The sequence below is a fragment of the Juglans regia genome, chromosome 6, assembly GCF_001411555.2.
Source record: "Juglans regia cultivar Chandler chromosome 6, Walnut 2.0, whole genome shotgun sequence".
NCBI lineage: Eukaryota > Viridiplantae > Streptophyta > Magnoliopsida > Fagales > Juglandaceae > Juglans > Juglans regia.
This window is the reverse complement of record NC_049906.1, coordinates 36,552,343-36,567,693: the sequence shown is the minus strand read 5'-3', so window position 1 is coordinate 36,567,693 and position 15,351 is coordinate 36,552,343. Positions and strand designations below refer to the sequence as shown.

At 36.9% G+C, this 15,351-nt stretch overlaps 1 protein-coding gene across 3 annotated transcripts; it reads right to left on the bottom strand.

Annotated features, from left to right (window-relative positions):
* Positions 1–595: 595 nt before the first annotated feature.
* Positions 596–13,383, bottom strand: LOC109012968 (formin-like protein 18). Of its 3 annotated transcripts, XM_035691136.1 has the most exons (19): positions 12,670–13,383; positions 11,368–12,068; positions 10,377–10,598; positions 8,793–10,285; positions 8,566–8,686; positions 6,940–7,011; positions 5,790–5,888; positions 5,584–5,625; positions 4,530–4,610; positions 4,385–4,435; positions 4,200–4,281; positions 3,221–3,315; positions 2,878–2,949; positions 2,672–2,788; positions 2,364–2,432; positions 2,211–2,277; positions 1,282–1,665; positions 1,123–1,160; positions 596–909 (listed from the first exon to the last, which is right to left on the bottom strand). In XM_035691136.1, exons 1-17 carry the CDS (start codon positions 12,740–12,742, stop codon positions 1,526–1,528), a joined length of 3,597 nt encoding a protein of 1,198 aa, XP_035547029.1. In that variant the 5' UTR covers positions 12,743–13,383; the 3' UTR covers positions 596–909; positions 1,123–1,160; positions 1,282–1,525. The 3 variants fall into 3 exon arrangements, with proteins under 3 accessions (XP_035547029.1, XP_035547030.1, XP_035547032.1); XM_035691137.1 differs by lacking the exons at positions 596–909; positions 1,123–1,160; positions 1,282–1,665; positions 2,211–2,277; positions 2,364–2,432 and having other exon boundaries at positions 2,773–2,788; positions 2,878–2,955; XM_035691139.1 differs by lacking the exons at positions 596–909; positions 1,123–1,160; positions 1,282–1,665; ... (10 more) ...; positions 6,940–7,011; positions 8,566–8,686 and having other exon boundaries at positions 10,048–10,245.
* Positions 13,384–15,351: the final 1,968 nt, after the last annotated feature.

The following is a 15,351-nucleotide window of genomic DNA, read 5'->3' as shown; positions in this document are numbered from 1 at the left end:
ACGATGTTTATACATTTCACGCCTGCAAATATCATTTCTCTTTAGATTTTTATCCGCATTTGATTTCTAGAGTTAAACTACTTCCTTGAATTGCCTTTACAAGTTAGTTTTTAAAAGGCCTTCGTGTAAGTTCATGACGTGGGTGTTTGTCATTAGATTAGGTAGAGGGATTTGTCCAGTATCAGTTCTATAACCATTGTGCTAAGTCTCCGAGAGCTAAAAATCACCACCTAAAGCTTATTTTTCAAAAAACTATATTCGCAATGACCAATTTGAATGCTTTATGCGTTTCCACTAATGAATTAAATATGAGAATAGAGGCCAAAACAATGGTCATACAACTAACAAATGCATTGTTTTATATTGGGTAGACGAAGATTGGTGAGCAGAAGTTCCTTGTCTGCTTCCATTTCTTTAATTGGTATTTGCAATTTCATTATTTGGGGGGAAAAGCATGGTCCGCTTTCATGGAGCTAAATTCTATGAACATGTAAATAAAATATGAATTATAGGGGGGAAGAGTGAAAATTTTGTGATTCAGGTTAGAAAAATTCTTAATTTTTAAGGATCTACAGAAAGAAGTCTTGTTAGAAAGTGAAATTAGAAAATATAGACAAGCACAACTTGCAAGGTTATAGATTATGAGTCTTGCTAGGTACAAACGGTTTGGCACACCAAATTACATACCGATGCTGACATATCTTTTTTAGTGAAAAGAAAAATAAAAGAAGAAAAATTTTGAAAAAAGAATAAGGTCTTCTATCTCATGAAAATCATTTTCGTCTTTAATTTGTACCGTTTCATTAAACGGATGTCTTCCATGTCAGCATTGGTGCACGGTTTAGTGTGCGAACTTGCTTGCAAGAAGACTTTTCCATAGATTATTGCTTCCCGGAGACAATTTGCACCCTTAAACAACAAAGAGGGAAATATGAATTTGCTAGGAATCAACACAACCAGAGACGTGTGTATGTTAAAATAATAGATAAGCCATAAAGAAGGATATTCAACTAAAAATACAGTTACTAGAAAAACATTTGAAGTAAGAGAAAACTTTTATGTCATGAAAACACTGACTTGCAAGAATGAGTTTTGTTTAGTGGATATGTATTTACAGGCTACCTTTCAGGAACAGGATCGTGCAAACTCCATCTCTGCCCCTGTAAGAAAATAGTATTATCAAATCTATGAACACTTGTATAGAAGAGGAAAAGAAAGAATACATAAACATAAAACTTAAGAAAATAGGAGAGTGATCAAATTGATGAGGGCAGAACTTACCTGAAAGTGGAAAAATTCAATTATGACCTGAATCCTGATCCTTATACTCTGTACCATATACAAATTCAATCTACTGACCAATATACATGCTTCTACAGACACTGAGAACTATTTTTTGTACAAAACATACTCTAATGTGGAAGGTTCTTGTCATACTGGAGCATTTTTAGACTCCACTAGAGAAGGGTTCATTTAAGCACTTATATAATTTAACATTTCCAATGTGTATTGGAGTATTTAAAAGCTATTTGGACTCCTCATGTGAGGCGCCCGTCTTTGTCTTTTCACTCTCTGCTCTTTTCTTCTTTTCAAGCTCAAGCTGCCTGCAGTTCTCTTCATGAGCTTTCTTGAACATTCTTACAAAGCTGAGCAGAGTTGAAATAACTGCAGATGCGATTCAGAAGAGTAACTAGGTAGCATAAATTACACTGAAAAGAGCTGTACAAGCACGGCCCTCAAACTAGAATATATTAATGATCCTCATTGATAAAGAAAATGATAAAACTTTAAGATTAGCAAACTACGGACCCTAGAACTTTTCCATTCATACATCCGTTATAAATAGATGAATAACCAACACATATGGTCTTTAATGATACAGAAAACCTATACATCATGGTCACTAGAGTGGCAATATGTGAAACTTTAGATTGTGGAAACACTATTATATTAGCATAAAGTAATGACTAGACACAGCTTCCAATCTGATGAAAAACCTATGAAATAGACAGATAACCGAAAACCCAGATTTTATTGAATTTGAGAAAAAGTAGATCTCATAAACTTAGGAACCAGAAATTGTTAAAACAGCCAAGAGATTTCAAAACCAAAACATGAAGCGTGGGAACAGTTTTGAGCTTCATACTTCTGATGAAGGATCAGTTAATACAATGTTCAATCTGGAGAGCTTTAGCTTCAAGTTAAATTACCTTGTTCAAAGGGGCAGCGAGATGGATCTTCCCCAAAATAAATGATCAGTGCATCCACATTTCTACCCTGTAAACCATCCCAGATGATAAATAATTTTTTTTTACAGTTATCAATGCGTAATAACTCCAACTACTTTTCAGAGTAAGGCCTACCACGCCAGAATACAATGATGCCAAAGACCTCACTTCGGCCTCAGAAAAAAGAAGAAACTCTTTTAAAGTCTGTAGAAGATAAGGAAAGTGATTATGTTAATGCTTGAATGATATAATTCCTTAGATAAAGTATCAGAAATTTTAGTTTAATGGTATCCCAACCAAAGTGCCATGCTCTGGTCATTTAGTCATTTTGATATTTTAAAAATTAGGGAGCACTTCATACAATCTTACAGTAGCTAAATTAGATATTCAGGCAATGATAGATTTTGAATATGGTGACAAAAAAACTAATAAACTTAAAATACCTTATGGAAATTTTCTGATACAGGGCCATCATTTTCCGAGGCAGACAGTTCCTGTATAACTTTCTCCAATCCTTTGCTTATGGCTTGCATTTCCTCTGCCAAATATTTCAATTGTATCTGGATGGAAATCACACATTTCAGTCAAGAAATGCCAGCTATAATACAAAATTCTTAGGATGACTCCCACCAAAAGCAAATAAGAATACCTTTGAAGCCAGCTCCAAGCTGGCAAGGTCAATGGAAAAATCAAGAACTTCTGGCAGCTTATCGGAAAGCACCTACAACTTAATCAAGCAAACTTAAACTAACCAAGTACAATGCAGGTAAACTTCTCCACTGGAAAGCACTAGAAAATCCATGCAGAATATGACCCAAAACCTGACATCTCATAATTCATCAACATAATGCTTCTATAGCAAACCACATTTTAAGGTAGCGTAGGTAACCATTGACACTTGATACGCATACCATATGTTCCAAGAGAATTTTCAAACCACTGGAAAGTCAAGTTATAATAAGAACCCACAAGAAATAAGTACCAACTTGTACCTTACAAAGATAATGCATGAGAGTCATCTTGTTGTTCCGTGCACGCGTGTCAGTAAGTTTAAGAAGGCTATCCAACCTAAATCCAATAGCAGATCCTAGAAAAATAAGGAAAAAGATAACCATGAAAGTCAATTTGAAAATAGAAAATGCAAGGAGCATACGTGAACAGAATGACAGTGATATGTAAGACCTCAAAGCATAAGAGTGCAAGAGATTCTGTTTCGGAAAAATATAGAAGAACATAGGGTAGGAACCAGGATGTGAAGTATTTTGATACAGAGCAATGAGCATCAACTGCTAAGTGATCTTAGATTAAGAGCTGACCATTCTGGCTACAGCCCAGGTCGAAAAGGATATGCACTTATAAGGATGAGGATCTATAGGCCATTAACCAAATCATACATACTCCCAATGAATCAGATGATCGTACTTAAATTCATTTTTTCCATACTTCTCCACACAGGTCTCCTAAAGAAAACAGCCTAAGTGATTGATGTCATGTTAATTATACTTCAATACAATAGTTAGATTCCTTCCTTCCATACTTCAAGCAGCTCTTTTACAAAGTTTCAGAAGGCAACTTACATCTTACACCATCCCTCATCTATAACTTTCTCTTCCTTAATTTGCTTTGTAATTGCCCCTAGATTTGTTGCAAAAACTTTATAAAACAATATGATTCCAAGATTTATTAGGATTCCACATTCTCCAATTGTTTAGAAATTAAGCTCCTCTTTATATCCTCACTATAATTGGTAACAGCAACTCGAAACAATTTACCATATATCAGTGATGGCATTCCATGACCAACTTTTTTTATGAGAATTTTCTTCTTTTACATGCTTCTAAATTATCTAATGAATTCAAAGTAGGGATGCCTTCTAACAGTGATGATATGTTATTTTGCTTCCTAACCTCTGTATATTAATGATTTTAGTGCATTTAGTCAAGTAGCCAGGCTGATGTAATATAAACTTACCCCTAGCAGTTCCCTGGTTCAAAGCATTTCCAAGCGACAGAACTGTCTGCATAATTCTCTTCAGTTTGGCTGAATTCTTGATCTGATGAGAAATCAGGAATAAGATAATAACAAATCAATATTACTAGAAACATTAAATCACTTGCAGAAAGAAAGAAGTATGAGAATATGAGAAAATAACTTGCCTCTTCTGCTGCTGAGTTCACAACATTTAGACCCTTTCTAAGGTCAGAAACCTAGATGGAACCATAAATGGGTCACATTTATACATGTAAACCATAGCATTTTCAGAAAGCAGGAAGATTATGAGCTTTTTATCTTTCTTTTTACCTGGGAATGGAATTGTATCTTGAATGAAAAAACTGCAAGCTTACATTCTACACGTGGTACTTGCATCAACTCTAAGAAGAACTGTCATGAACATTTGCACAGCATATCTTTTTATCAGGTAGAACGTATTTTCATATTGAGAAGTTACTGCATATTAAGCAGTCACACCAGCTTAACTAAAGAGCTAAAATCAAGGGATTGATAAATATCGAACGTTAGAGAACAATAAGTTGAATTTAAGTGAAATGCAACATCTGTGTCAATGTATTGAAAAACATTCGTTATGCTTCTGAAAAGCAAGTATTATACATATACTGAACACACCAATCATTTTTCAAAATTTATTAACAGGTTATTGAATCTAATTAAACAAAGAGTAAAGTAGGTTTCCAATGAAAACCAACCCCCTGACAGTATTTTAAAAATCTTTCCAGCATAACTCAAGTCCCAATAAATGTCATAAAAAATAAGAATTTTAAATTCTTGAGACCAAAATAAACACAGATCCATCCACTTGCACCTTGACCATCTTGAGACAGGTATGCACATATATCACACATTTACAGGTTGAAGACAAACAACTTCGTGATAAAAGTAGCAACCAAACCCACACAAAAGTGCACACACTGAAATGTTCAACTTCTCTAGAAAATGATACACATGAAATCACATGTATACATGCAAGTGCATGCATGCCCGCACATACACACAGAGAGAGAGAGAGAGAGAGAGAGAGAGAGAGAACAGAAGCTTAGCTCTATTTTTCTTCCTCCACCTCATGGTTCTATCTTTTACATTTTGTGTCATAAAAAACCTCCACCAACAAAGTCTAATCCAAGAAAACACGATTTTCAAATAGTAGTCCATACCAATACACTTCTCTTCAAGAGTGGAATTGATGCGGGATTGGGGATCCTTTTACTACATGTTCACATCAAGAAGTGCACTTCTTACAAACTTAGGTGATCAGAGTTCAGATTCTCAAAAAGTACCCATATGCATGTCATCAAATAAAAGGCTAGTATCCAGAAAGCACGAATGAAATCCAACAAACCTGTTCGCATTTCCCCAACTTTTCCTTTTCTCCTGTGTAGCCCTGACCACAGAAATATAAATGCAGTTATAACTTGAAAGGCACTGATGAAAGTATCATCTTGAGGGCCTGAATCCTCCAAAGGCCATGAAAACTTTGCAGAAGATGACAACTGATAATATGTCATATTCCAATTTCAACATTAATTGGGTAATTCATTGCCAAACCTTAAGTAGCTCCATCTCCTCTTTCGTAGGACAGAACTTTATGAGATTCTCAACCTGGTCCACATCTAAAGCTGAATCTTCAAGGGCAAGCACTGAACTCTGTAAATGTTCCACATGAAACCATAATTCATAAGGACAACTCATCATAAAGCAAGCCCTTGCTGTACAATGGGATTAAGACCACATATCTTGCAAATTGCAATGAATGGGAAGATTGTATGGACAGAGAATATGTATGACAAGGGCAAACCCGGAGGGAAAGGATGAGTTCTAGCAAGAGAGAGAGCCTAAATAAAGGAATAAGAATGTTAGTGAAATGAGAGAGAGAGAGGGAGGGAGAGAGGGAGGGAGAGAGGGAGCAATGCGTTTTTGTTTTTGGAGGTATAGTGGAAGATGACATTATGATCACCAAAACCTTTATAACATGACCTGCTCAAGGCAAATTAAAGACATGACCTACATCCCATATTCATCAACTGAAGAGTTGACATAAGATAACCATAAGAATGTAATAATATAACTATACTTGTCCCTTTAACAACATGAAACTTTGAGTTCTAAGAAAAGAAAGAACTTTTGCACTGAAAGTTTGACAAATCTATGCAGAAACTTTAAGTCAAACCATTGTAGGCTCATATCAGTTGTAAGCTTTTAGCATACATCACCACTATTATTGTTCTAATCATATTTCCAATGTTAAGTTTGAGCCCAACTGTCCTGGAACTCTTTTATTGAAAAGAATCTGTAGTTCAAGCAACCAATTGGCATCAATGGCCTCTTGACGAAATGGCACCTCCTTCCCTTATTAGGTCAGAGGGTAAGGTCACATGGGTTTATTTACCGATTGAAAAATAAAGAGAGATTCTAAAATCAAGCAACACATCATAAAACCTGTTACTCTCTAGTTTGTACTTAATGCAAAGAAATTTTCAAATACAAGTACGAGAAGTTAGAAAAAGAAAACCTAGGAATAAGAAACAAAGACTGCCCTATATATAGTGGAATGCAGGACATGTTCATTTATCTGAGCTCCTATAGTTTCGATAAAGATTTGTACAGTTGAGCTCTGGACTACTTGAAGCTTAGGCGAAATTAAACCCTCATTCCAATTACCCGGAGAAGTACAAATTTGAAGTGCCATCAAACTTACCACTAAGTCATGCAATGATACTTTCACCATTGAAAGCATGATTTCACAGTTATATGCCCGCCGGTGGTCAATCTGCGGAAGTGATAACATTACATAAACTCTAGATATTGATCTGCAATTCATAAAAACTGTAATTTGGCCAAACAAGATAAATGTGATAAGAAAGTGACGCTAATAAGAACAACAATACATTACATCTCTGCACTGCAGAGCCTCCCCCATCACAGAGGCAACTGCTAGCACCAAGTCACTGACCAAACCTCTCAACCAAATTGGCCTAACACAGTCCTTTTCGATGGATTCTTCATACCCTTGGGGTGGTGAATCAGAAAGGAAGGTTGTGCTTGTAGGGGGAGGAAGCTAATAAGAACACCAAAAAAAACCAAAAGACCATAAAATAGAAGCCTACAAATAAGTACAAGTGTCTTTCCTCTATATGTGATTTTAAGTTTTATTATGTGGAGCCCACAAGATACATATAATGGAAATAAGACTCCCTCATAGTAGTTAAAGGGGGTTCCAAAAATGAAAAATGCAAACAGTTATATCAGTTTTGACTTTAGTTATTTGTTTTGGTAAAAAGCCCATTTGAAGAGTCATGCTTGTCTGCATCAAGCACAAAGAAGAATTTTAAGGGGTGCTCATGCAATGAAGTTCAGTCTAAGGTTTTCAAATAGCTTCAAAGAATTATTTGTAATGTTGGGTTCTAAAAGGTTACTGGTGCTTTTAAGCTGAGTTTTCTAATGGTACTAGGGTTTTCTAATAATTTCTACGAATCATTGAATTCTTATGTTTTAAAAGCTAGTATCAAATAGCTTCAAAGAATTATTTGTAATGTTGGGTTCTAAAAGGTTACTGGTGCTTTTAAGCTGAGTTTTCTAATGGTACTAGGGTTTTCTAATAATTTCTACGAATCATTGAATTCTTATGTTTTAAAAGCTAGTATATTTGTGTTTTTTAGAGTATGTTATCAAATAGTCTAGGAGTCTATATACCATGTTTTATTTATAATAAATATGATTCAAAAACTTTATAAGGTTTTTGATTAATAAAAATATTTGATTTTTTTTTTCATTGGAAGGCATGAACGTTTGCCATTATCCTCTTTAAAATTCGATGCAATCACAACCATGCTTTCTTACATTTTCCATCGCATAATCCTGATTTGGATCTCTTTTATCATTTTCCCCTTATTCCATCATCTCAACAATCTAAAGTCCTAAAGTTATTCTTTTCCAGAAGGGTTCTGCTCACTATCTCAAAATCTTACAACCTTTCTTCATCCAACCTTAGCTAAAATCTACTGACAAGGTCTAATACCTTCTGTCACCTATTAGAACCTTAATAATCTCCACTTTCCTTAGCCCTTAGAAAATGCAACCCTGAACAAGTTGTTCTATCCTACATCAGATGGAGTACCATAAGACGAAGAATCTGAAAAAAAAAATCACTGTAAAATTTTAACCAGAAAAGCAGATGTGTCTCCAAATGAACACAAGATTGAAGATGGCACATCTCTTACCAAATATTCCAGGAATTATTTCTCAGGATGAAAATAGACAACTTCAAGTAAGAAAAATGAACAAAAACAACTTAATACAACTTGAGAACCAAAAACTTAATTACCAGTTGCACTTTATCTGATTTAGGTCCAACTGAGCCTCGCATAGACTTCCTAACATGATCTGAACTTGGAAGTGATGCCGAGAAAAGATTCTCAAGTTCTGAAATGTCAATGTCTGGAGCCCTACATTGAGAGATAACAAGCGAAATAGCCTATTAGATGTGAAGGAGACTCAAAGCATGATTATACTTGGACACAAAAGTTCTCCTAGCAAAAAAAAAGTATGTACTTTGAAGCTGCACCCAATTTTTGTGCCTCCGCCCAAAGAGTTCCTGATGCTGCTCTTGATAATTTCAACCAATGCAATGGCTTCAATTTTTTGTTATGATAATTCTTGGCACTTAGAGTACGTGAAAGAATTTGCCCCTTTCCCCTACTGAGAGAATTAGATGGTGATCCAGAAGATGGAGATACATAGATACTATCTCCATTACCATCTAGAGCAAGGGATCCTGGATGACCATCACCTGTCCTAGAGGTACCTTTAAGAAAAGGAGCTGGTGGAGGGGGCGGGGGCGGGGGCAGGGGCGGGGATGGAATAGGTGGAGAATTTTGTGATGCAGGGTGTGAGTTCTTGTATGAAAAAATGGGGGCAGGAGGTGGTGGTGGCACTAAAGATGGAACTCTAGGAACTGCAACCTGCTGAGAATGAGGAGGGGGAGGGGGTGGGGGTGGGGGTGGGGGTGGAGGATGTCCTGCTCTAACAGCTATCTTTTCCTTTAAAGGAGGTGTTGGAGGAGGTGGCAATATTGGAGGCGGTGGAGGATTTGGAGGCAGCTTAGTTGATGAAGTAATTGCTGGAGCTGAAGGAGGATTAAGTAATAAACTAGTGGCAGGAATTGTAGGACCTGCAGTTTGCACGGTATGAGGGGGTGGAGGTGGAAGCAGAGGTAGCATAGCTCTAACAGCTAGCTTCTCCTTCAAAGGAGGTGTTCGAGGAGGCAGCAGTGTTGGAGGTGGTGGAGGAGTTGGAGAATGAAAAAGTTTCGTAGAAACATCAGTCGAGGAAGGCTGTCGTGGTGGAGGAGGAGGTGTAGGGGGTGAAACCGAAACAATTTTGGCATCTAGAGATTCAGATGTGTGTGAAACAGACAAGGTTGGATCTGTAATGACTGGAGATATAGCTGGCGGATGGGTGGTTTCTGCACTTTCAGATAAGGTGTGATAATGTAGCTGACGTTCTATGTCAGAAGTTTGGGCTACAGATGCATCTTCCACAGATTTAGAGGAGACTATTGTTGACGGAGAAGATTGAGGCATCCCTTGGCAGCTGACGTCAGATTGTCTGGGTAGTTGAAGCAGAATCTGAATGTCAGGAGTCTCAGCTACCTTTCTACTCAGATAAGTACCAAGAGATTGCTTAGGTGAGGACATGGACATGGACTGAATCTCCGGGGACAAAGACAAGGAGCTCTTAGCCTTGCTTTCCAAGACCATGGGCTTCTTTTTCTCCCAAAGCTTTCTAGGACTTGTCTCCTGCAATAGACCACTAGTTTCCACACTCTCATGAGAACTGCTTTCCAACAGTTCGTGGACAATATTTGATGCACTCATGTGTTGGAGCACATTTAGTGATGCATCGGCCTTGGGATCTAAACAGTCCACATAACTAAAAAACTCTTGAACTTTTGCAAATGCTTCCACTGGAAGGCCCTCCTCCTCAAAGCTTGAGATATCACCCGCTACAACAGAAGCAGCAGCATCCATCTCAGAGAAGAGAATCTTCATCCGAATGATAACCAAGGTATTAATTTCATGTTAAGAAAGACACCAGCAAAAGGCTATGCCTGAACAAATCTAGCATGTGAGATACCTCTGCTTTGAAGTCCTTTGGAAATTGATCCCTAGCATTCCACAATATGTCAATTTCATCCCGGTTTAGGATCAATATATTAGACCTAATAAAAGCAGTATTAAACATTACTCGGAACATCATCTCTTCACGTGCCATTTCATCATTCAAGCTAACACACTCCACCACAACATCGCCTTGAATATGGCAATTGATGTCTATTTTAACTAGTTCGCATTCTCCCTGAAACACAATTCTAAGGTAAACAAACAGTCATATGTACAAAGATTAGACCAACTTGTGGATTCACCTAATATGAAAAAATAAATCCAAACAAAGTTTGCATCCAGTGAGCTTCCACAGCAGATTAAAGCATAAAAAGAAATGTAACAATACCTGGATACAAATCAATTCAATTATATTTGTGTATTATTTGGTGTTATTTGATCAAGTTTCTAGTCCAGGAAATCTTTAGGAGACTCAACAAATCAAACAATGAAGCTCCCAAAACACTGAGCCCACCATATTATAACCCCTTGGGTTTATCCTAATTGGTCATGATATACCATCCAAATCCATTTTGGATTTCAAGTCAGGACCAGAAAACCATGTTAAACTTTGACCACGCCCTTATGATTGCTGAAGTCCCAAATTAAAGAGATATGCCAACCTAGATTGACCAGTGTAATTGCTTTTGATAATGTAAATAGTTCCCTCTGTAACATTAATTAAACAAAAGATGAACTCCTGTTTTTTGAGAATATTTCCATGAGATTACTGATCACAGTGACATAAATGGTTGTACCAGAGGCTTGATATTCTGTCCAGTTTTTAGGCTATTGAACCTGATTCTAAAATATTCCTTTAAAATGAAGGCGCTTAACAACGGTGGCTTGAGATTAGCCTCATGAAAACCTTATGTTCCCTGTTAAGAAGAGAGTAGATAGAAAGCTGGGTCTATATTAAACATAAGATCTACCTAATTCAGTATGGGAGAAAAGTTCAACATCACCTGCTTGTAAGCCCGGACAGCTTTGCGTCTTTTTGGTGTTGAGTACAAGACTTTCGGGGTCTTATCAGCAACAAGCAAAGGATTCTGTCCATATACCCGAAATATTGGACGACAACCCCCATGTCCGTCAAAATCAGGAATGAATCGGAGAATGATGCAGTCCAAGGTGAGGGCTCTATCCAATGGTGGCCATTCTATGGCGACATTCCTCCTTGATACATACTGTAGATACCTCAGTTGAGAAGGCATTGGATTCAGTGGTGACAAAAAATGCAAAATTTCAAGAGGAGTTTGTTTGTAAACCATGTCTAAGGTCTTCTGCTCCCCACTGTACTGTTTCCTATAGATCAATAATGCAGCCAACATAAAAGCCAAAACCAACCAACCACCACGTTCACAGTGCATCACCAGCACGTTATGCTGCCCTTGTGCTAGCCAACTTTCGCTTGATTTTAGAAAATGGTGGATCACCTCTATTGTCAGCACTGGGCAACCCTCAAAATGCCGAGGGTAGTCCATTACGGTCATATCATACTCGATCAATATGTTAGCAATCTCGCTTTGTGCTTCTCCCTCATGAAAATTGAATACCAAGAATAAAGCTTCAGGTAAGTGATCTTGAAGTTGACCAACTATCCCACCAATATATACCTTGTAGTTCTCTTCATTCCAAGCCTCGGTAGTGAAGCAGCAGTCAAATACTACATATATGTAGATAGAATAAGAAATCACCAGCCACTGAATTGGAAGCTTTTTCCACAACTTAATTATACAAAATAATCCTACTTATTAGTGGCTATATATTATATCTTTATTCTATTCATTGCACTAGAAAAAATTTGTATTCTTCTTCTGCAACCATTATGCAATGAGATACTGATATAGTCCTCTAAACAAAAAATTGGGTTGCCATTTGAACTTTCTAGTATATAATTTAGATAACCAATAAAAAATACTGCCTCGACTTAGATTTTTGCACCTTTCTACTCTGCTTGGTTCCTCGGAATGTAGAGGCAAAGGAAGGGGAGAAACTATAAATTTTTGGGCTTTTTTATTTTTATGAATTTCAAATAAAAGATTTAGGAGCTTCTGAATGTAATTCACTGCTTCCTACATTTCCCAGCAATGAAGCAGTGTCCCATGATCAGAAAAACTCTTGGAATTCAAAAAACACACGCAGATGGTGAAACATCCCACTCTTCCTATTCACAATTTTCCATTTTTCCCTTGCAACTTGGAAACATTTTCATCACTTCCCACAACTTTTTTTTAACAAAGAAATAAAACATAAAAGGAACGTACCGTAGACTCGCTCAGAGATCTCAAGAAGCCCATCGGGCGGCTTCCGGAAAAAGAACTTGCGGAGCAACGCCATCTCAGTCGTTGTACTATATTTCTGGGTGAGTGTCTATGGTTTCTGTGTTTGCTTCTTGTCAGGTGTTGGGATTGGTGATGTTGGTGTTGTTAACGATGAACTGACGGATGGGTTTGTTTCTAAATAAGATAATACCGTTTCTTTGGTTTTTTCTGCGAGCTGAGATTACTACCTACCAGTCGCGGGGGTGGAGGCCGCCAGACGTCACCCGCCGACATGTGGATAAAGTTGATATATCCACACCAGACTGCTGCTGTATTATGTCCGAATATTTGGTAATCTTCCACTGAAAAATTTGAGCTTTTCTTGGGTTAATTGGTAGGGACGTACTGATTATAGTTGGTTTATGCAAGGGCAGCTTGCCTACTTATATATCCAACTCCACTTTTTGCACTTATATATCCAACTATTCCCGGACCCTTTGTTAGCTGAGGCATTCGGTGCACTTAAAACTGCACAATTTGGCATGGAGCTTGGCCTTACACAAGTGATCATTGAAGGTGACTCCATCCAAGTTATTAACCAGCTTAGAAGTGGCAAGGAAGGCTTTAACAGTGCAAGCATGTTTATTAGTGAAGCTAAACAGCTCTTAGGAAATTTTGCTAAGTGGGAGGTTTCTCATGTAAGGAGAAATGGCAACTCTATAGCTCACTTGTTAGCAAAAGATGCTCTATCCAATCATGATCATATTGTAACTTTGGGAGACCTTCCTCCTTGTATCCCATTGGTTTGAATGAATGGAAATGAGTTATTATTTCAAAAAAAAAAAAAAAAACTCCACTTTTTGCGGGACGTACTGACTACGAAGCTTTTTGCGGCACAGAGCTTCAAACGGAGGGGTGGCCATTGGGAGGAGGAATTTCCCTCCGAATGGCTTGCAGAGTTGCGGACTCTATATTCCTTTTCATGGTATATATAAAGATAAAATCCTCTCTCCCTCTCTCTCTCTCTCTCGCGCGCGCGCTTACATACCATTTTATCATTTTGCATCTTCTTTTAAATTCATTTTCCCCTCTCTCTCTCTCTCTGGCAAAGCTTTGAACTTAATAAGCTTCGCCATGTTTTATGGCCAAAATGGGGACTTTGTTTTCTTAATTAATTGGTGCATTTGGAGTCAGTTGTATTGAGAATTCAGCAGTGTAGATTGGGTTTCGAACATGGCATCAACTATAACTCGTTTGATAAAATGCGTATCGAACCCTTGCTTCGTTTGCATGATTTCATCGAGGAAAGAGAGAGAGAGAGAGAGAGGAAAAAAATAGAAGACAGATATCCGCCTCCAATTCTATTCATATCATTATTAACCAAATCTACGCCTTCAAAAATACTGCTTGCATCATCTGAGCCGTTACTGCCCCCTGTTAAACCAACGATGATTCCTTAACGGTTTCAGGTCATGAAAACTGAAAAAAAATGGAGTCAAATTGAAAGATACATTCCTTCTTCCACAATAAAGGACTTGGCACTGGAGAATTCCTGATGTTTACATGCATTTTGGTGCAGCCAGTCAAGTCAATTCTCTAAAGCGATATGATGTGGCTTCCATTGAATTGCAGTATTCTTGATACTAATGGAAATCTTTGTAATGACAAAGGATAGCAATTTCACTCCCCGAGAGATCTAAGAAATCCAAAGTGGCAGAGGAATTAAACATCGTATAATATTTGATATTGTTAAAACCTTGTTTGTTTTCAAAAATGAGATGAGATGAGATTAAAGTTTAAAAGTTGAATAAAATATTGTTATAATATATTTTTTGAATATTATTTGTATTTTAGAATTTAAAAATTTTAAATTATTTATTTTATTTTATGTGAGAATTTAAAAAAATTATAATGATTAGATTAAATAAAATGAGACGAGATAAATTAAGAGGAGTTGTGAAAACAACAAGACTGGTTGACTGAAATAATTCTCAAGATTCAACACTTGTAATACAATGCCTCCATCCTTTCATCTTTTTTCCAAGATTTGTATAACCACCAATCTTTTTGCAGCCCTTTAGATTTGAAAAACCGGGTGCAACAAAGTTCCCAATGAATATTGATACTTCTTAGTTCTTCCCTCGCCCAATAGTAATAAGACACTTGTCTACAAGACTCTTGATACTATCATCCGGAAAGTAACCACAACCGTCAAATATTTTAGTGACATAAGCCAAGCGTTTTCCTTTAAAGAAACATGCAATATCAAGAAATATATCGTTTCTTATTCTTATCCCATCCATCATAACTTGCTTGGAGTACTTTTCGAATAATTCATTTTGGAATTTTTTTATATTTATCTAATACACTCTTTCATTGATGTATACTTTTAACTTTTAGATTTGAACCTAGCAATATTAAAACTAATGGAAGGCCCTCAACATATTGTATTACATGTTTAGAGAGTTCCACATAATCGTCCAATGGTTTGTCTTTATCGAAAGCATGCCAACTAAAAAGATGAAGGGATTCATTGTCACCCAATATCACTACCTTGCATTTTGAATTAACTTTAGAATCATTTAATAAATGTTGATCGCTTGTTGTTGTGATGATTTTTCTATTTAAACCATCTCGTCCACGTTATTAAGAACTAGGAGAACCCTTTTAGAGCAAAGTCTATGC

What these genes read in the sequence shown, in the direction of transcription:
- LOC109012968 (XM_035691136.1), bottom strand. Translation starts at nt 12,742, where the DNA reads ATGGCGTTGCTCCGCAAGTTCTTTTTCCGGAAGCCGCCCGATGGGCTT. An exon ending in AGGAGATGGAGCTACTTAAG is followed by an intron (nt 5,626 to 5,789) that starts GTTTGGCAATGA and finishes TTCTGTGGTCAG; the next exon opens with GGCTACACAGGAGAAAAGGA. An exon ending in CATCATTGTATTCTGGCGTG is followed by an intron (nt 2,278 to 2,363) that starts GTAGGCCTTACT and finishes GATGGTTTACAG; the next exon opens with GGTAGAAATGTGGATGCACT.